This window comes from Carlito syrichta, unplaced genomic scaffold (assembly GCF_000164805.1).
Source record: "Carlito syrichta isolate Samal-C Ts95f unplaced genomic scaffold, Tarsius_syrichta-2.0.1 Scaffold304285, whole genome shotgun sequence".
NCBI lineage: Eukaryota > Metazoa > Chordata > Mammalia > Primates > Tarsiidae > Carlito > Carlito syrichta.
In genome coordinates this window covers 131830-154446 of record NW_007248381.1, presented here as the reverse complement: position 1 = coordinate 154446, position 22617 = coordinate 131830, and the positions used below count along the sequence as shown (strand labels likewise).

Genomic DNA, 22617 nt, shown 5'->3' with positions numbered 1-22617 from the left:
ATTGAAGGACAGTCAGCAATGAGACTTGATTTCCCAGATGGTCCTGAGATTGGCTCCAACCAAGCACAACTCCAAGAAAGAAATTCCTCACAGTAGTTCGAGAAACAGCCACATACCCAGAACAAGGACTTCCAGGAGCTTAACAGAAAGGACAGTGATAATTTTGATGTGTGGGTTCAGAATGCTTGTTTGAAAATTGACCTCTTTTGTGCCTGAAGAAGGGAAATATCCAAAGAAAATTAAAGTGGGATGGGAAAACACTAGATGAGATTGCAATTGAAGGTCACTTTGTAAAAGACTATAAGGAGGAAAATTAGGGAAGAATTATTAATATGTAAAAGAGTTGAACTTATTTTTCCCTCAAAATAAGAGTCACGAAGGACTGTTAGGTGGGTATCAAATGGAAGAATTTATAAGGGAGTCATGAGTCAAAGTGGCAACCCCGGGCATGCATGTATGTATTTTTATAGTATGGTATTTCTAGATTCTAAGTAAATATTTCTCAAATGATTCAGAATTTCTAGCAGATTAAGTCTACATGCTTTCTCTTTGTTGTCCCAAAATTTATATCCTAACTCCATCGTTGTTCAGATTGTAATAATATTCTAGGGTATATTAATCTTGTTCCTCTTGTTTGCTCTCATAGTGGTACAAAATTTGATTTGGGCCCTGTGCATTTTTTAAAAAAATTATTTGTTTAGAGTCAGTTTATTCCTGAAGGAACTGGACTGTCTTATCCTAAGGTAATGTCTGGTTCAAAGAAGGTTGATGTTGAATGAAGGAATGAATTTGGATTGGAAATCATCCACCATGACCCAATAGGCTTCATCCCCAGGATGTAGGACTGGTTCAACATCTGCAAGACCATAAGCATAATTAAATACATCAACAGATGTAAAAACAAAAGCCACATGATTATATCATTAGATGCGGAAAGAGTTTTTGATAAAATCCAGCACCTCTTCTTAATAAAAACCCTCGAACATCTAGGCGTAGATGGAACATACCTCAAAATAGTAAGTGCCATCTATGAGAAACCCATAGCCAATATACCGCTAAGCATATAGAAATCGCACTAGTTTACACTTCCACCAACTGTGTAGAGGTGTGCAACCTCTGTGGAAAGCAGTGTGGCTATTCCTAAAAGCTCTAAATACCAACCTCCCATATGACCCTGCAATCCCCCTATTGGGAATGTATCCTGAAGAACACAAATCACTCTATAAAAAAGATACCTGCACACGCATGTTTATCGCAGCATTGTTCACAATAGCAAGAACCTGGAAACAGCCATGCTGCCCATCAAAAGAGGACTGGATTAAAAAAATGTGGTACATATACATGATGGAATATTACGCAGCCATAAAAAAGAACAAAATCATGAATTTCACAGCAACCTAGATGGAACTAGAGTCTATAATACTGAGTGACCTCTCACAGAAACAAAGATCCGAATATCACATGTTCTCACTCATATAATGGACCTTAAACATCCAATGCAATGCTATACGAAAATGACTGATCGTACTGGGAAACTATGGTGGGGGGAGGGAGATGGGATTAACAGTAGCAAATATCTGTCTGGGAATGGGGAAACACCCTATATCAACAGGGTGCCTGAATGAAACGCAATTGTATACCTAACCCTTAACTGTACCCCACAACTTCATAATAAAACAAAACAAAAAAAAAACAAAGAAAACATATAGAAATTGGAACCATTTCCCCTGAAAACTGGTACAAGACAAGGATGCCTACTCTCACCCCTCCTGTTCACCATAGTATTGGAAGTCCTTGCTAGAGCACTCAGACAAGAGAAGGAAATCAGGGGTATCCAAATAGGAAAAGAGGAATTTAAGTTATCCCTCTTTGCAGACGACATGATTCTATACCTCGAAAACCCAAGAGAATCTGTCAAAAACCTCTTTGCACTGATAAAGGGCTTTGGCAAAGTCTCAGCATATAAAATAATGTACAAAAGGCAGTCTCATTCCTATATACCAACAGTAAACAGAAAACTCCAATAAAAAATACAATCCTGTTCGCAATAGCCACAAAAAAGAAAAAAAAAAAAGAAAGAAAGAAATACCTTGGCATCTTCCTAACCAGAGAATTCAAAGACCTTTACAACAAAAACTACAAAACACTGCTCACAGAAATCAAAGAAGGCACAAACAAATGAAAAAATATTCCCTGCTCATAGATTGGAAGACTCAACATTGTTAAGATGTCCACCCTACCCAAGGCAATATACAGATTTAACATAATACCATTAAATTACCAGCATCATTCTTCATAGATCTGGAAACAATACAGAAATGAATAGCTTTTTATTGGAAAGCATCTCTAAAACTGTATGATTCTTTGGGAGGCCTCAGGCTGGTTGGTGGTTCATTTGGTGTATAAGGTTTGGAGAACATGTACTATGTCTCTTTGTAGAGGAACGGTGGAGATAGCTCAGTGGTTTTTCTATAGGAATCATCCACGGGAAATTTTGAGTTCAGGTTCAGCCTCTGACCCTTACATACTTGTAGGTTGCCTCCTTTCCCACCATCCCCACTTCCCAGACTGTCAGCTAATCATAGATTATACAAACACATATTAGTTCAACAAAGAAGTAATTAGGAAGGCAAATCTTCTGGGGGAAAAATTACGTGGTGCATTTGCAAAGTCAAATATCATTTACTTTGAATTAGGCAAATACTGTTCTTCTTCATCAGTGCAGATTATGAGAGTCTATAGTTTTCTTTTTTTTAAATAAAGGATTTATATTGTGATTACATACACCTGACTGGTATTTGGCACTAAGACCCTAAATGAATAGGATACATCCTTATTAAAACAAACTGTTTACAAACACAGACCTTATTGGCAAAGTACTTTCTTATATTAAAGTTATGATATTGGTAGGTTGTTGCGTGTATAAAATTTTTTGTGGAAAAGTTTTTACCAGTTGGGATATTTTAAGACATATAGATAAAGCAAGTGACTAATTTTCTTTTTGTGGAATGTGATGAAGAGGGGTGTTCTTGAAAGGAACAAAATCGTGTTATTGTCATTGTAGTAATCAAATAATTTATATTTGCACTCATGGAGCTATTTTATTGCTCTCATCCTTGTTACTCATATGATCACTCTCCGTGTTCGCTGTCATTGATATACATAATTTTATAGCATGGTCTGCATCTTAAAACCACAAGAGCCCACTCTGAGAAACGTCACTGATGTCTTTGCACTTAGGCTTTGCAGCAGCCCTAACAGAATTTCCTCATATGTAAAAAATGAACAACACACTTTCTCCAAGTTAAGGCAAAATCACTGTTTAACACAGTTCCGTGTGATCTGTGTTTAGATGGAGCTGAACAGACTTTCATAAAAGGTCTTAAAGAGCCCTCTAGTAGTATGTGTTAAAATCATATAGGGCTGAAAACATGGCACTTAGTAACTATGCATGTCATGTGTATCCTCAAGCAAATAATGCATTGTTTTTCTGCTTTCAGTTCTCTTGCAGCTAGCAAGTGATGCTTTACCAAATGACATGACCTTGGCTCTCGCTTATCTCCTTGCCTTACCACAGGTAAGACTGCCCATACCAATGAACAAGAGTGTAAAAATGCATAAACTAAAAATCTGTACCTGGGATTTCCACCAGTAGAATTGCTTATTATATGTCATTTCTTTCTGAAAGTTCTCAGGTGCTGAAAGGACCCTGGTCAGTATCTAGAGAGTGAATTCTACAGTCTTAGCTTAAATGTCTATCTTTATATCCACTTATACGATAGAGTTTGCCTTTGCAGTGTCTTCTGAATTTTGATATTGTCACATTGAGTTAAGCTTGAGTTGATATGGTGGGAACTTTGTACCAAAAATCTGCATTAATGACTAGAAATGCAGTGGTTTATACTGATCTCATTAATTTCCTTTCTCTTATGTTCTCTCTTAGGTACTAGATGCTAACAAGTGCTTTGAAAAGCAGTCGCACTCTGCGTTATCTCTTCAGCTGGCAGCGTATTACTATAGCCTGCAGATTTATGCCCGATTGGCTCCATGTTTCAGGGACAAGTATCATCCACTTTACAGAGTAAGTCCTCATGATTTCCCCTTTATTAATGAGTGGAATTAAAACTTTTCTAAAATAACCAAAACCTGTCTTTACTTTTTGGAGGAACGTATCCCTTTTGTATCCAGATGCTTTCCAAAGGCAGATAGCCCTTGGCTTTTCTGTTTTAGATGACATTGGTTTTCAAGGTATCAGTAAGAAGTAAAGTTTCTAATACTTATTGTGAATACTGATTCTTCCCCCAAAGTTTTCTTTCATTTACTTTATTTTACTAAGTCCTTAGGATAGGCTAAAGTAGTAGGAGGGGCTAAGTGGAGAAAAGATTTTTTAAATGTACTTCCCAAAAAGGAAGATAACTCTGCCTTTTTTTTTTTTTTTTTTTGAGTTGGAGTCTCACTCTGTCGCCCAGACTGGAGTGCAGTGGCCGCTCCCGGCCACCACAGCCTTGACCTGCTGGGCTCTGGCGATCCTTCCTCAGCCTTCCAAGTAGCTGGAACTACAGGCTTGTGCTACCACACCCAGCTAACTTTTGATTTATTGTAGAGATGATGTCTTGCCAAGTTGCCCAGGCAGGTCAATTCTGTCTTATTTAGGAAAATGGGCAACATAATTATTTGACCAATGCTACACATTTTTTTTTTAGACCAGAGATATGAGAGTAGTAATTATACAGATGGAATGTTTACACATATTATTTCTACTTGCCACAAACCTCAGGCAACTTTAATGGCAAAAAGCATCTAAGCATGGACTCACATTACATGTGCCTTCATTTGTAGACACAAAAGTATTACAGATGCCACTGGAAAATCCCTCCAGGTTTACTTGTATACATCAGTTTTATTTATCAGCATTGGGAAATGATCTACTTTTTGTATTGGATCATTTTAGATAAGAAAAGTACTATTTTAAGAGTAGATAAGTAAACAGATTATGCTTTCAAATCCACTGTGTGTACAAAGCCAAGGTCCAAAGTTTATTGGGGCATGATTACTTTTTTCCATACAAAAACAGGAATAATTTCACGTGTATCAATGTTCTAGCAGCCTCAACCATCTAAAACATATCTAAGAACCTAGAAGTGTGTGGAAGCATTTCATTTATAGCATAGATATGGCTGTTTATTTAAAATAAGAAGGAGTATGGGAGAACCATCCACATCTGGTGAATCCCTCAGGCACCATCGTTATTAGGTGTGTTTTGTACTAGTGATAGTTTTCTTATCATGACCACATTTAGCCAAGAAACAGAAATGCTTTCTTCTTTTAACAAGTTGATATTAGTTTATTTTGTTTATTATTATTATTAGTATTATTAGTTTATTTTAGTTGGTATTAGTTTATTTTGGGAATCTTGGAGTTTTTTGTTTGTTTTTATAGCTACTGCTGCTTTGTATGGTTACTTATTTACAAAAATTGCTACACTCTAGTAATTTGGTTTTGCTTTTATAGCTCAGGTATGCTTTTATGTGAAGTAAGGAGCATGTACTGGTCTGTGTTATAAGTTGAGGGAATGAAGTGATTATATAGGTAGAAATGTGATGAGTTTATTTTACCCTTGTCTTCATTGGTGCTGTAAATGTACACAAGTACTAAACCGTTTTCTCTAAAACTCTTTTAAGTGTGTTGAAACACAGTAAAGCTTTATCTTGGCCACATTCATAATGCCTTGTTCTAAATTTGATTTTTTTGCCCAAAAAGTCAACTGAGCTCTCAAAATGTATTTGACCAGAGTCTCTAAGTGGATGGTATTGAAATGGGATGCCAGTGCTGAAATGAGAACTCCCATTGGAATTCCGGTTTATATCATCTGTGTTAAGGTCCTACCGTGTACTGGTCTTATGCTGTATGTTTCCTAAATGCATAGAATTGAAAGGCCACTTCATCTGTTGGCTCATCTGTCACCATACATCCTGCATACGTGCCACACCCTTCTACTGAGCACTGGGATGGGAAGGTGAATATGCATGGTACCTGACCTCAGCTACCTCGCCACTGGCTCTAAATCCCTGTGAGACAGTTACATAAATGTGGGTTAGAGTGACTGCCAAGAAGAGCACTGATGGCTAATGTGGGGCAGATGATAAATACGGCTTTTAACAAAGCCAAGAAGCTGACTGCGCAGCCACATTTTGGCCTGTAATATCCAGTTTCATTTCCTTAATTAAAGTAGTCCTCTGGGAGGAAAATTCTAGTAAATTTTTATTTGTCCTTTTTTCCCTCATAGCAAATTACTTTGTACTGACATTCAAAGAAAAGTCTCACAGTATATACAACTTGTGACAGGGGTCAGTTAGGAAAAAAACAATTAAATTCCATCCCAACTTTTATATCTGGCCATCACTCTTTCCTTCCTCAGATACTGGAGTCAGTCTATAAGAAACCTCATGTAAGAGTTCCACAACAAAAGTCTACAGAGAAATAAAACGGAACACTGAAAGATAAGGGTTGGGGGTGTAGGCGTGTCCATCTTGGTTTCTTCCACATTCTCCACAGTTCTTTCCCCTTGGTAGAGTATGAATATTTTATTTCCAGATATTATATTCAATACTGTTTCATCCATTCAGCATCAGGGTACCTACTCCGAAGAGCATGGAGCTTAGCATTGTAGTATAGAGAATAATAAGTCTGGATTTTTACCTCTTATGCCAGTTTCTGATTCTTCCTTCCAGCTTCTGTCAGCCAACCATCTCTGTGCACTTGAACTCTTCATTTTGTTCTTGTCACTATTTTCCTGTCAAACTGTTCTTTCCTTTGAAGATATCCCCTGGAGCTCTCCTGCCTCGCCCTAGCTCTTGGCCTCTGATTCCTGGCTGTCACATTACCCACCCACTCTATGGCATGGTTCCTGTCACCTGCTACCAGTTCCCTTCTAGGCCCAACTACATAAGGCCACTGCTGTTCCGGGTCCTTGCTCCAGGAAGCAGCACTATATCCTTCTGGAATAGGAGCCAGTAAAGTCCATGGGGCTTGGTGGTGGTGGCCCAATGTGTGGTCTGTAACTTCTGAATGGCTTCAGAAAGAAGCAGACCTGCTCTCTGAAAGCGTGAGATGCATGCAGCAGGTCACAAGCCAGCTGGTTCTCAAGGGGCTTCTTGGCAACTCGGTAGAAAGCATTTGGTTTGAGAGGAAAATGAGGAGTTAAAAAGAGCACAGGAATTTTTTCACATCAGATGCAGAGACATTCTGAAACTCTTCCAAATAGACAGATGTCTTAAGAGGGAATAGGGAGCATTACCACCTCTCCATTTGTTTTCCTGTCTTCACCTCATGTCCTCACCTTAATTCTGTCTTCCAGAGTTCTTTACCTAAACACCAGGGACAGCCTCTTAACTGTCACCTCGTCTCCATTTTTGTTATTTTTATATTTCTTCCCAACTGCTGCTAGATCAGTCTTTCTAATATGGAGGCCTGGCGTTATCTTCATCCCTGCCTGGAATCCTTCAGTGATCTCCCATCGCTCCAGCAAGGGCTGCACATGCCCCTGGTCTAGTCTCTGTGTCTCCAACTTCACCTTGCATTGCTCCAGCTACACTAAACAACTCATAATTTCTCAAACACCCTGTGCATTCTGTTTTTTTGTCTTTAAGCATGTTTTATTCTCTGCCTATAAGGTTCCCCCCACCATTTCTTTGCTTGGATACCTGGATCAGGTGTTTCCTCACCTAGGAAGCCTTCTGTGGTTCTCCCAAGCTGGGTTGAGCTCACCCCATGTGTTTGTACTACCCTATGCTCACCTCTGTCATAGCCCTTGCACTCTATCATGAGTTTATCTACTTTTCACTTCACTAGATAATGAGCTGTTTGAGGGACGTATCTGTGTTGTATTTATTAGATTTCCCAGTGCTTAGAGCAGGATCTAGAGTATAAAGGGTAGTAAACAAATGTGAGTGACTGAGAATTTATGAATAACTCTTCAGTACATCTGAGATCATTGAATTGTGTATGTGTACACGTGTGTGTGTTCATCAAATATTTATCATGTGACCCCTTTATGCCAGGCAGTTTTTTAGAGGAAACAATAGTGAACAAAGAATATAAAACTCTCATCCTCTTACCCTTGTAGAACTTACATTTTATTGGGAACATAGGCACCATAAACAAAACAAGTAAATAAAATATATACTATGCTAGATAACAGTAAAAACTATTAAAGAAAAGCAAAAAAGAATGGGAATTGTGTGTGCACATGTGCAAGCTTGCACGTGTGTGTGTGTGTGTGTGTGTGTGTGTGTGTAGAATTCTACTTACTACTTAAATAGCATCAGGAAAGGCTTCCGTTGAGAAGGTGACCTTTGAGTAAAGAGGAAAGGACCCAACAGTACTGTGCAGCTACCTGAGGAAGTCATTCCAGACTGAACAGCAGTAACAAAGGTGTGGAAGTATCACTGTGACTGACATATACACAGTGGTATTTTTTCATAAGGTATTTGAGATCATGTTAACATTTTACTATGTAAAATCCACGGCACAGAAGAGTTGCCTAACTCCAGAGGAAAAGACAGAAATGCAGTCAGTGACCACACTTCACTGTGACTGGTGGCTCCTCTGCAGACCTTGGCCTCCTTCTTCCGTCTTTCTCTGCTCTTTGTGTATACACCCATGAAAACAGTTCTTTTAGTGCATTACAGGCTCCTGACTGGCTAAGAAAGTCAGGAAGAGGTATGACAACAACAGTCATCTTGCTTATGGGAGCTGTCAGACTAGCCCTAAAAAGGCACTTGGCTATTGTGATATTGTGAAATATATACTTAGTCTTTGTCCTGCTTCCTAGCATACAGCTCCTAAAATCCTTAGAATCTTTAATGTGATGTTGTTTTGTATGCTAATGTTTGACTGATGGCCAGCAGCACATAGGTAGCTTCAGCATGGGGCTGGTCACCAGAAAGGCCAAGGCATGATTAGAGAGTTGGTACTTTCAGCCCTTCTCCCCAACTCTCTTCAGGGAGGGGGGAGAGACTGATGGTCAAATTGTTCACCAATGGCCAGTGACTTAATCAATTATGCCTATGTAATGGAACCTCCATAAAACTCTAAGCGTGCGGGGTTTGGAGGGTTTTGGAATAGCTTTGGGATAGCTGGTGTACCCTGGAGGGCATGGAAGCATCTTCTCCCTAATACTGTGCCCAACACATCTATCTCTTCATCTGTATTTTTTGTAATATCCTTTATAATGATCTGGTAAACGTTGTGTTTCTCTGAGTTGTATGAGCCACCCCAGCAAATCAATCAAACTCAAAGAAGGAGTTGTAGGAACCCCAACTTGAAGCTAGTTGGTCAGAAGTTCAGAGACCTTGGCTTGCAACTGGTATCTAAACGCAGGGGGCAGTTTGGGATACTGAGCCCCCAACCTGTGGGATCTGACCCTGTCTCCAAGAATTGTACTGGAGGACACCCAGTGGGAGTCTGCCTCAGAACTGGTTGCTCACTTGGTGGTGGTGAGAAACTCCCTCCCACTTTGACCATAGACATGTTCTTTTGTGTTGATGATTATTGTGGCATGAAAGCAGAAGAAAACATGGTGTGAGTTTTCCCAAACAGCTGTCAGAAAGTACCTTTCACATTTATTCTGCTGTTTGATCCTTGGAGCAACCCCATTTTGCAGAAGAGGAATCTTCAGAGAAGATAAGCCTCAGCAGCATGGTTACTTGCTCAAGGTCATTCTGGTGAAAAGTGACATGCTGTCACTTAGAGCCCCTGATCCCAGGCCTTACCTGCTTTTTACTTGGATGTGCAACTGCTCTACTTTGTTTCCAAAGAGGTGGTACCACTCTTTTTTGGACCTGAGAGATGTCTCTGGTTTGCAAGTCTAACAGGCAGTTCCCAGCAGGTTATTTTCAAGCAGTGCTCTGTCTGCCACGTAAAATCTAAACTCCTGTATATGACAGATAAGACCCTCAGTGAGCTGGCTGGCTCTTGCTTACCCTCCAGCCGTGTTTTCTGACACTGCCTCTTTTGAAGTTTATGTTCTAGCTACTCAGAACTTAGATTTCTCTGAATTTAACATCCTTTGTTGTGCCTCTGTGCCTGTGCAGATATAACTGCCCCTCTCCTGCCTGAAATACCACCTCCTTTTCTCCACTATGAACAGGTCAGTTTGTACTCAGTGGCAACCTCCCCCCACCCCCACCGCCCAATCCTCCTGCCTCCGCCACAGACCTCGGCCCCCTTCTTCCATCTTTCTCTGCTCTGTGTTAGGCACTCATGGAAGCTGTTCTTTTAGTGCATTATAGTCTCTCCTCTCAATGTGGTGACCTTATTTGAGGAGAGGAATTCTAGCACTTCGTGTAACCTCAGACCTAACCCACTGTAGTTATTCTGTGACTGTTGATTGGCATATGAATAAGTTCAGGAGTCATGTCAAGTGCTGTGTGCCAGGACAGCCTTGGGGCTTCCAGTTTGTGTTTTTGAGTCCTGACCCTGTTGGATTTGAAGGAAACACCTGTAGGCACAATAGCTGAATGTTTTAAGTACACAAGAGTTTTTCATTGACTGCCTAATGGTTCATTATTTGAGTCTGTTCAGCATCTTCCTCTGCATAAAACAGCACTGCTGAGTTTGGAATTAAATATGACAAACTCCAGATGAATCATCTTGGAAATTGAAATCAAAGCGGTTTCAATTTGTTGCCTACACATAATAACACCCAGTGAAGCTTAACTTTCACTCAGTTGTCAGTTCAGCTTGTTTCTAATCCTACAGGCTTCACATTTTCTCTTTCCACCCCCTGGAGTTATGTGCTGCAGTAATGCCAACTTAGGTAGATTACGAGGTTTGAATAAAAGTATTGCTAGAATTTGTGAGGTTATTTCTGATTCAAAGTTTGTACACCGTGAAGGGTAGCACCGTCCTAAGCCAGCCAACAGAGCTTGGTACCTTTCCCAGATGATCTTCAGAGCTGCCTACCTTGCCTGCATTTTCTCTTAGTTTTATATAATGATGATGGGCAAATGACCAGTCAAAGATAATTTTCTCTTCTAGTATTTGTCCAAATTAACTCATTTTTATGTTTAAAATGTAATATACACAACCCCAAAACTCAAGGGTTTCTCTTTCATATCTGTCCAGAGATAGTTTGTGGTTATATATGTTTATATAACAATTTTTTAGACAGATGTAAATAAGCTATACACATTGTTCTGTACCTTGATTTTTTTCACTTATAACTTACCTTTATAATTATTGTAAATGTATCCTGAAGTGGGATCTTTCTTCTATTCTTTTAAAAAAGTTTACATAAGATAAAATCAGTTAAAAATGGAACCACGTCCTCTAGTTTTATAGGCTAGGGAAGCAAACTCAGCAGGGATGAAATTCAAAATTTTATGGTAGACTATTTCTAAAATGTGTGTTTTTTTAAGCTACTAATTGAAAATACTAAGTAGAAAATTATCTCAAGCAAAATAACAACCCTAAAGGGGAAACACACCACCTGTTTAAAACTTTCCAAATAATATTACCAAGAAATGGAGACTATTAAGCCAGAATGGATTGATTACCTCTACTAGTAAGCAGTAGATTAAATCATTGAGCATTCTGTTATGTCATGAATATTTATGCTTATTTTGTTTTTACAAGGACTTGGCCATATTCTTTAAAGAAATAATATTTTACTCACCCCCTGAAGAACTGCATTGCCTTAGTTTTGGAGGGAAAATAGAATAATTTAACTTCACAGTTTTCTTTTAAGATTCTTAATGGTTTGTTATGCTGTTAGGTTTTGCAGCCTGAAATGTTTTGCAATATTACATTGAATACTGATTATGGAAGATTTTGCAGCTACCCATAAAGCTCTCCACAGCTTCTTAGAAGCTAAACGCTTGCATACTCGTGGATCATGTCACTGAACTTAGGTGGGGAAAACAGGGAAAGAAATTTAAATGTACTCTAAACAGCCAAAAATCCCTAGTGATTTTAGGTGTGAAGCTGGTTGTAGAACACCTGTGGCGACCTGGTCCATCGTATGGGGCGAGTGGGCCTGAAGCCAGGTGGCTTGACTTCTTTCCCAACTGTGGGACTACCGCTCTTGATGCCTCGAGTACAGATTGAGCATCTATAAAAGAGGAGCAGCACTCTCCATGCACATTCCTGGCTTAGTGTGAGAGTCAAATGAAAACATCTGAAGACACTTTGGAAACTTTAAGTGTTGTACATCGTGGGGGTGAATAAATGAATGTATAAGATGAAGTGTTGGGATGAATGTATGAAGATGAGTAGGAGTGCTTTGGAATAGTTTTGAGAAAAGTGATGATAAACTCAGGGGAGGTATTTTTACTAAACTTTAAGTTGAATATTGAAAGTGATCATAACTGGTAAAGTTCCTTGAGGTAGAGATGGAAAGCAGCAGTGACAATGATAAGAAACTGATTTGCATAGGGAGCTAGAATTCACAGCATGTTCATCCATCCAGTCTCATCTAATCTTTATGAGGACTCAGAAAAAATTGCCTCGATTTTAGAAATGGAAAACTTAAAGTTCAGGAGGGAAAAACTGGTAGTCTAGGTCTTTGATGCCAGTTCATGTGTTTTTCCCTCAATAACTAATTTCACTTTTTCTTGGCAGCTTTTGTGAGAAGTCTCTCCTCATAGGTATTATGCTTTACACAATAAATTGAAGTATTGGAAATATTTTTATACATCTCACAAATATTTGGTGAGCCATAAACTTGTATATACTTACAAATCTGTCATCAAGAAATTAATAGATAGCCGGGCGTGGTAGCGTGTGCCTGTAGTTCCAGCTACTTGGAAGGCTGAGGCAGAAGGATCGCTGGAGTCCAGCAGGTCGAGGTTGCAGTGGCCAGGAGCGGCCACTGCACGCCAGTCTGGGCAACAGAGTGAGATTCCAACTCAAAAAAAAAAAAAAAAGAGAAAAAAGAAATTAATAGAATACCCCTTTTCAGCACCTTGTTAAGGCAGGATTTTAAAAGCAGATGTGTTTATATCAGGGAGTTGAACAGAAAACAGTATTCTTCCTTATGATTCTGAAACACCTTCTGCTATTATTACAGAAGAAAAAATAAGAGATTTGGAATAGAGCGCTCCTAATAGACTGCATTCCTAGAGGAAAGGATCTTGTTCTCCTAGTACATCACTTGGTACATAATAGGTATACAAGAAGGATTTGTTGAATGAAAAATGGCCTTGCAGCTTACGATGGAAGAGTTAGTGTTCAGATCCAGGTCTTTTGACTTGAGACTCATATGTGTGGTTTTTAAGAGTAGGACTTATTGTATGCATTGAGTAGGAGAAAAAATTAGAGTAAGGTTGAATTTTAATAAAATTCACCTGCCAGAGTCCCAGATTTCTTTAATTGGCTTTTATCAGTACTCCCATATTGTTCCTTAATAGGATAAAGAGAGAGAATGTCAGGCTAGGTTTGGTAATATAGACTTGACATTGACAAATCTGTGTAACTCAGAATAATGGCTTACATAGCAGAAATGTTGACAGCTTACTATAATTAGGAATGCATTTCTGAGAACCACGGGTAGATTCTTGTTTGTTTGTTTTTTTAATTTTGCTTATATTAAAATATGTACCATGTCTTCCTAAAAATTGGGATTGTTGAGTTAATGCTGCTCAAGTATTAAGTAATTCCTGTTAAGTAATTCCACAATCATGGCTGAGCTCCATTACTTCGTTGACACTCAGCCCAACTTTAATGTAAATAAATGTGGCCAGTTAATCACTTATTCTCCTTTCCTGTCAGCTGTTGGATTCTGAGATTTGTTCTATTTGAATAATTTTATTGTTGTTAGAGGAGCTAACAGAACAATATCCATTGAGCCCCAAATTGAGCACTGTAAAAGTCCATTGGATGCTTTTTTCATACAACTGGAAGTATGTATGATTTCAAGAACAGGGATAGGGTTTTTTTTCCCCCTCTAACTTATCCCTGGAGAAAATACTTTTCTCCTCAGCTGTCTACCCATTTATAGTGAAGTTATTGAACTGCAACTTTCTTACTGAGAATACTTATGGTGGGCCACAGAAAATTTACTATGGATGTCATTTACAATGCTGACAAAAATTACTTTTAGAGTGAGTTACTATGAACAGGTGGTTGGTGAACAAATCTGATGTAGGTTTATGGTAGTTGAAAAAGCAAGAATATATTATTTTATAAGTGGATGGAGATTTTTAAGACTGAAGAAGAACAAGAGTCCAGAAAATTATTTCTAGACTCATTTCTGTGTCTCGTTTTTTTCTGCTTTGTTCACTTCCCAGAACAGTTGTGAGCCTTGTTAAATGGCATTAGTGTGAAGGGCCAATCAAGTGCCCTGCAGACATGGTTTCTCTTTGTTGCTAACTTGCTCATATTTATATGATGTTTGTAAAATATATTCTTTTCCATGCCTTTCACAGGCTGATCCCAAAGAGCTAATCAGGATGGTCACCAGGCATGTGACTCGACATGGACACGAAGCCTGGCCCGAAGACCTTGTTTCATTGATCAAGCAGTTACACTACTATAATGAACGTCTCCTGGACTTCACGCAGGCTCAGGTCCTTCAGGGCCTCCGGAAGGGTGTGGATGTGCAGCGATTTACTGCAGACGACCAGTATAAAAGGGAAACTATCCTTGGTCTGGCAGAGTAAGGGATACCTTTGGCTCATAAGGGAATGGATTTAAACTGCAGAAGAGCAAGTTGAATGATCAGGAGCAATTATCCCAGTCCTTTGAAGATTTACATTCATGGTTGCTATAAATAGGGCTTTCCCCCACTTTTTCCACTGTTTCGTGGGGCATGTGTCTTCCCAAACAGTAACAAAGTCTTGATTATAGTAGTGGTGTATGATATTTTTCATCATTATCTTTTAAATCCTTGAGAAAGTGTCAAACTAGCCTTGGTACCCTCTGATAATTTTATATTCACCTGGACTTCTGTCTTTTTAGAAGACATTCTAAATTCTCTTTAGAATAAGGGAGGGCATGGAGAGATCAAAAGAAGTATAGCAGGAACAACTTATATCTGGTCTCTTGAAGAGAATATGGAATTTTTTATTTCCTCTTCCCCTTCTCTGTCCTCCTGGAGATCATAATTTCATAGAGTGATCCAGTTTGAGTGACTCGAGAGATGGTTTAGTCTAACCTCCCTACTTTTTGGAAAAAGAATCTGAAAATCAGAGAGCCTTAAAAAGTTGTTCACGGTCACACAGGCAGGAGTTGAGCTTGGATTTCCTAAGGCAAGCCCAGTGTGCTTTTCCTGTGGGCATTTGTAATCCTTGCTGCCATGTTCCTGGTTTCTTAGGGTTATGATGCAAAATACAAGTGTATAAGGCAAGACATGCATTATATCATCAGTTACATTTTACTGGAATTTTTGGCTTTTATTTTCTTTTTTAAGTATACAACTAGCATATGCTATTTGAAGTATGTCCTAGAGGACAAATATATGCTTTTGATAAATATATAATAGAATCTTCTCTACAATCTGTTGCTTAGAAAAGTATACAGCAGTCTTTGGATGGCTTGTTTAACATGCCTCAAAGCCTCAAAGTTTCCATGGGTTTTCTGCTTTGGAACTGGGATTTCAGTGCCTTGTGTAAAAGAATCCTTGAAGGACTCACTTCCTCTCATTTGTAGCTCTACCTTTCCTGGTATACAAAATGACCATTCTTAATTTTCTTACTCAGTATGTGTCCATTTTTATGGCAGTTGTTTTCTGTAAGTACATTATATCTGTATGTCTTCTTATCTGTATGTCCTAGATAATGCATTCCCAAAGGTCAGACAGGGTAGCTTTGAAGAAGATGTAACAGAGTTTGGGTTCTTCCTACCTCTATTGAGCAATAAAAACATAATGAGCATTTCCCTGAGACAGGCAGTGTGCCAGATTCCTATGATAGAAACCATCATTAGTAATGGTCCCTATTCTCGAGGAATTCTCCTTCCATCATGTACAGGTAGGTACCCAATAAATAAGAAATAATTTTCATTGACAGTGATCTAATCCATGGGTTGACAGACTTAGTCCAACCTTGACCTCTTTCCTGTAGCCTGTGAGTAAAGAATGGTTTTGTGTTTCCAAAGGCTTGTGGAAAAACAAAACCATTCAGAGCGATAAAAAGAAGACCATGCCAGAGAGACTAACAGTAACGCCTGAAGTATTTACTAGGGGGCCCAGCCCAGAAAACAAGCATACCAATTCCATGGTGTCCTTAGCTGGGGGCAAATGTTATCTTAGCAGTGATACTTAATCATAATGGAGATTTCATTTCTGCTCCCATAGTTTTGTCCACACCGTTCTTCTAAGCAAGAATTTTGTCCTCCATTTCTCTATTTCTGGAAGTAGAGGTCCTGCAGTAGTCTCCCAGCATGGCCTTAATGTGGGTGCTCAGGACTGCTTCTTTGGAATTCTTTATATGCCTCGAGATTCTCAAATCTGGCAAAGCCATTTCCCAGTTTAACCCTTCTACTGACTCCCTGATGCCTGGAGAATGAGGCACTGGGTCCTCAGCAGGCCTGAGGATCCCTAGACATTGCTCATTGGGATGCCCTTTCTCCCTCATCCCTCAGATGCCCATTTGTCTCTTTTCCACTCTTGCCCACCTCCACTGAGTTAGTGCATGTTCATCCTTCAGCCTGCACTGGTCACTTTCTCCTCTGTTCTCACAGAGCTTCATAGTCTTCTCTTTTAGCACTACCATTTAGATGCTGGCCCACATCTTCCATCTTCCACTAGGCTGTGAGTTCCTCATGAAGTCGCTCGTTTGTACTTATCTCCTAAGCAGCTAGCTCAATACCTGATATAATGTAGAAAACATGAAACATAGTTTGTTGAGTGACTGTGCTTTGTCATATATCTACCCATAGGTATGCTATGACCATAAGCTCCAGAGTCTGGTTCAGAGTTTTTTCAACCACAGGACTGTTGACATTTTAACTGAATGATTCTTCTCTGTAGAGGCTGTCCTGTTCAGGGTAGGATACTCAGTAGCATCCCTGGCCTCTACCCAGTAGATGCCAGTAGGGTATCTACCCCTCCCCCCACTCATCATGATCAACATTTCCAGACATTGTCACATGTCCCCTGGGGGATGAAATTATCCACAGTTGAGAACCACTGGTCTAGACAAGTCTTTTGGCAAATTACAATACACCACAGTGAAAAAGGAGCATTAAAATTCCTTGGAAGTATTCTTCCTGAATCTCTGTGAGATGTCTTATTAAAGACTGTACCAACTGTACCCCTCACAGCTGGAGAGCAGTCCTAATGAGCATTTTCTGTACTGATTGAAGTAATGTGTTTCTCTTCTCTCCCTTTCCTGGATCTGATGGACATTCCTGAAGAACCCTTGAGGAAAACGTCTACAGTATTGCTCTTTCTCTGGCACAACGTTACAGTGTCTCCCGCTGGGAAGTTTTTATGACCCATTTGGAGTTTCTGTTCACTGACAGTGGGTAAGGACACAATTCATATGTATGTTTATTTCCATGTCTTTCTTTTCAGAGTCTGTTTCAGAAGAGCCTTGAAGTTGTAAAGTACAATTTTAATATTTTTTTTGGCTATAATAGACTAGTATCTTGGTATGTTCTCTCTGTATACATCTTTGATATAGTAATATTCTATCAATCATCTATTAGTTTTTATTTTCCAGTAATAATAATGGCCTTGGGCTAGATGCTTTATTGTTCATTTCTATTTCAGGCAAAGGTTTTTATTGAGACGCTGCTGTGTGCTAAGTACAGTGTTAGAACTGGGGTCACAGTGGTGAGTAAAAGCAGGCATCCCAGATATCTTGGAACTTGTAGTTCTACAGTTGGAGGTGGATGATGATTGAATAATGACACAGACAAATGTGAAATTAAAACTGTGACAAGTACTATGTAAGAGAATCCAGTGAGGCGTTTTGCTGTATATAGTTAAGGAAGGCTTTCCTGAGGAAATAATACATGAGTAAAGACAAAAGTGTTGGGTCAGAATTAACTACACAGGAGAAGGGAACCATTTTCCAGGTAGACAACATAGTAAATGCAGAGGCCCTTGGATTTGGAACATGATGGATCTGAGGGCCTGATGGATGGATAGTGCTGGGAGGTCCAAGGAGGCAGGTGGAGCCAAGCTGCACAGCAAGACTGTGGAGCTCCTTGTAAGGGCTTTGGTTTCTTCCTAAGAAAAATAGAAGGCTAATTAAGGATTTTGGTGAACCAGGGGAGCTTTGTGTAACCTGAGCTGCATTTTGATAAGATCGCTTTTTAGGGAAGCTGGGGTAGATATATATATATATATACACACACACACACACACACATACCAGTTAGGGAGCTAGATGGTAGTAGACCACATGGCAGATGACAATTGCTGGAAGAAGGAATTTGAAAGTAGAAAGGGAGGTTTCAGAGACAGTTAAATGTGACAGAGATAGTACTTAATATGGTGGTTTATGAGGATAAACTAGATATAAGGGAGAGTGGAAGAGGAGTTGTCAAGAATCATCCCCAGATTCTTACTTGGTCTACCTGTTGGAGGTGCCATTGCTCAGTGATATAGGAGGCATTCCATGAGGTCAAGGTCCTTTGCGAGTGAGTGTGGAGAAAAGGGAGTGAGGAAGTTATATACATGGAACACCCACAAGGAAGGGCCTAGTTGGCAGCTGGATCTTAAAGAATTGGGATTCAAAAAGAGAAAGCAGAACTGGAAATACTAACTTGGGAGCCATATGCCCATAGATGATATATAAGCCATGTTGTGGATGTGCTTTGGGAAAGAATATAGAATGAGAAAAGGAGAACATCTCAAGACAACCCTTGAGGGCCTTTCACATTTGATGGTAGAGGAAGAGCCACTGGCAAAAGGAGCAAAAAGAGAGCAGCAGGAGAGGTAGGAGGGAAAACAGAGGACTCTAGAGAAGCCATGAAAGAAAAAAATTAAAGAAGTGGGAGTATTGAGTGGGGTCAAATCTTGCTAAATGCCAAGAAATGCTTATAAATTAGCACTTTAATTTTTATTAATTGTATTGAAAATTGTTGCATCTACATTTTAAGTACACATCAAATTGCTACATGGGTGATAATGTTATTTATGATAAATATTGCACAGACTTCACCATTTGGGGCACAGTAATATGTTCAGGTGAATGTTTCTTGTGATATCTATATTTTTAAAATATCCTGATATTTTATTGAATATCTTTTTCTTTCATCGAATGTTACATAAAAGGATGTCATATCTGTACAAACAGGATGCTTCATTGGTCTCTGAATATATTATAAATTATCAGGCAATTGAGTAATGTGCAAAACTGTTCCTGGCATATCATTATACCTGATAGCAGTGTGATTATGCAGATGCACAGCTATTACAAAAGCAGGAAATCATTACCTCCTGGCATCATTACTTGTGAGTGGCAAAGCACTTAATATTGATTTAGCAAGTGGTGTTTGGTGCTCCCTCTTCTTTAAAGGCAGCAGTTTGCCTTACTGTTTAATCAAACTTGGTAACATAGTTATTAGGAATCAGCCTTGTTAATACAATAGAAATTGCCTCACATTTATTTGTTGAGTCAGTGCTGCTGGGAAGTTAACAGGTAGAGTCACAAGAAAAATAATGCTTTTTGTTTTAGTGTTTTGCTTTATTATTCCTTTAAAAAGTCATTTTTCCCACAAAGTTCATTTCTAATAATTGTATATTCTCCTTCCTCCTGTTGATTTTGGAGGTATCACCTGCATCAGCACATTTATGGATAAGTGCACACAGACAGGTTTGGGTGAGGCAACATTATGTAGCAGATAAAAAAACTTAAAACCAAAATAGATCAAATCCTGTTTGTGTCACTTCTAGCTGTGTGTCCTTGGACAAAATAATTCACCTCTCTGAAGTTCATTTTCTTCAACTCCTTCAACTCTAAGGAAGAAGAAATGAGAATTGAATGATTTAATAGTGAAATATCTAACTTACAGTACCTGGCACATGATCAGTGCTTAGTTAATGGCAGTAATTCCTGGATTTCACTCCTGTCAGAGATAATGCTCGTAAACATGCGTGCTTGAGTTGCTGGTCTCTTCCCCCCTTATTTCCTTTTTATTATTATTTTTTTTAATTTCTTACTAGTTTTATAAAGCAGTGTTAGCTTTGAGTGGCCATGAGTGCCTAGAGTCACTTTCATCCTGCGGGCACTGGCTCTCTCAGCCTCTTTGTTCCCTCGGGAGCAAGTGCAGCCCTTTAGCTCCAGGCTGAGTTTTCACTCAGTGCAGGCTTAGCCACCTTCATCTTGGGGCTGTTCTAGACCTATTGGTGGATCGTATACACAACAGTAACTGCCAGGTACATGGTGGCCTTCTGGTGACAGTGTAGGTTTTGGGGTCAGGTCAAGTTTCAAGATCCACATCTACTGCCCTTAGCCACCAACTATATAGCCTTGAGCATATTTTATTTTTTAATTTTGATTCCTTTATTGATTTTAGTGGATAGTAGGAATAACTCTTTAGTGGTTTTGTTTATTTTCTTTCCTTTTTGGGGGGGATGTTCTTTTTTTTTATTTTTTACTTTTACTTTTATTTTATTTTAGACCCAAGAGGTCCATGTGCAGGCTTGTTACATAGGTATAGTGTGTAGTGATGAAATTTTGACTTCTGTTGAGCCTGCCCCCCAGGTGGTGAGCATAGTACCCTTATTTCCCCTCCCTCCTCCCTTTAGTAGCTCTCAGTGTATGTTATTCCCATCCCTGTGCCCGTGTTTGCCTAGTGAGAACAAGCTATGTTCCATTTTTCTTTTCTGTGATATTTCTCTTAGAGTGATGACCTCCAGTTGCATCCATGTTGCTGCAAAGAATATGATTTTATTCCTTTTTATGACTGTGTAGTATTCCATGGTGTATAGGTACCACATTTTATTTATCCAGTCCACTATTGACGGGCACCTAGGTTGTTTACCTGTTTTTGCTCTTGTGTATAGTTCTGCTATAAGCATATTAGTGCAAGTATCTTTTTGGTGAAACTATTTATGCTCCTTAATATACCCAGTATAGGATTGCTGGTTCCAGTGGTAAATCTATTTTTAGTTCTTTGAGAAATCTACTAACTGCTTTCCATGGGGGTTGAACAATATTATATTCCTACCAATAATGTACACGCGTTCCCTTCTCTCCACGGCCTCACCAATCTCTGTTTTGTTTTGTTTTTTACTTTTTAATAATAGCCATTTTGACTGGTGTAAGGTGGCATTTCATTGTGATTTTGATTTGCATTTGTCTGATGATTAGTGATATTGAGCATTTTTTCATGTTTCTTGGCCACTTGTATGTCTTCCTTTCAGAAATGTTGTTTGTGGTTTTTGCCCACATTTTCATGTTCATGTTTTTAATGGGGTTATTTTTGTTTTCTGTTGATTCATTTGAGTTCTTTGTAGATTCTGAATATTAGGCCTTTTTGGATACATAGTTTGCAAATATTTTCTCTCATTCTGTGCATTGTCTCTTTACTCTGTTGATAGTTTATTTTGCTGTGTAGAAGCTTTTTAGCTCGATGAGGTCCCACATGTCAACTTCAGTTTTTGCTGCATTTGCTTTTGAGGACTTGGTCATGAATTCATTGCCTAAGTTGATGTCCAGGAGGCTGTTTCCTAGGTTTGAGGTTTTACGTTTAAGTCTTTAATCTATTTTGAATTAATTTTTGTACATGGTGATAGGTAGTGACCCAGCTTCATTCTTCTACATATATAGTTAGCCAGTTTTCTCAGCACCATTTGTTAAATAGGGTGTCCTTTCTCCAGTGTTCCTTTTTTTTTTTTGGCATTGTCAAAGATGAGTTGGTTGTAGGTTTGTGGTTTTATTTCTGGGTTCTCTATTGTGTTCCACTGGTGTATGTGTTTATTTTTGTACAAGTACTATGCTGTTTTGGTTACTGTAGCCTTGTAATAAAATTTGAAGTCTAGCAGTGTGATGCCTCTGACTGTTCTTTTGGCTTAGGATTGTTTTGGCTATTCTGGGTTTTTTGGTTTTTTTTTTTTTGCTTCCATATGAAGATATTTATTGTCTTTTCTGGGTCTGTGAAAAAATGATGCTGGCAGTTTGATAGGGATTGCGTTGAATCTGTAGATTGCTTTGGGTAGTATGGACATCTTGACAGTGTTGATTCTTCCAATTCATGAGCATGAGAAATTTTTTCATTTGTTTGTGTCATCTTTGATTTCTTTCAGCAGTGTTTTATAGCTCTCATTATTGAGATTTTCACCTTTTGGTTAGATGTATTCTGAGTTATATTATTTTTTTGTGTGGCTATTGTGAATGGTATTGTGTTCTTGATTTGGTCCTCAACCTGTTTGTTGTTGGTGTAAAGAAATGCAACTGATTTTTGAACATTAATGTGATATCCTGTGACTTTACTGAAATCATTTATTAGTACTAGGAGCTTTTTGGTGGAATCTTTTGGGGTTTCTGTATATAAAGTCATATCACCTTTGAAGAGAGGTAATTTAACTTCCTCTTTTCCTGCTTTGATACCTCTTATTTCTTAATCTTGCCTGATTGCTCTGGCTAGGATTTCCAGTACTATGTTGAATAGTGACTAGGAGTAGTGAGAGTGAGCATCCTTGGGTTGTTCTGGTTCTTAAGGG

At 38.9% G+C, this 22617-nt stretch overlaps 1 protein-coding gene across 1 annotated transcript in view; it reads left to right on the top strand.

Moving 5' to 3' along the window:
- Positions 1–22617, top strand: part of NBAS (neuroblastoma amplified sequence) — a 230770-nt gene that overhangs the window by 77913 nt on the left and 130240 nt on the right. Inside the window, exons 14-17 of the mRNA XM_008059599.2 lie at positions 3501–3577; positions 3944–4081; positions 14427–14656; positions 17356–17466. Of these exons, the coding sequence (XP_008057790.1) occupies positions 3501–3577; positions 3944–4081; positions 14427–14656; positions 17356–17466 (556 nt within the window). The remainder of the gene's footprint in view (positions 1–3500; positions 3578–3943; positions 4082–14426; positions 14657–17355; positions 17467–22617) is intronic.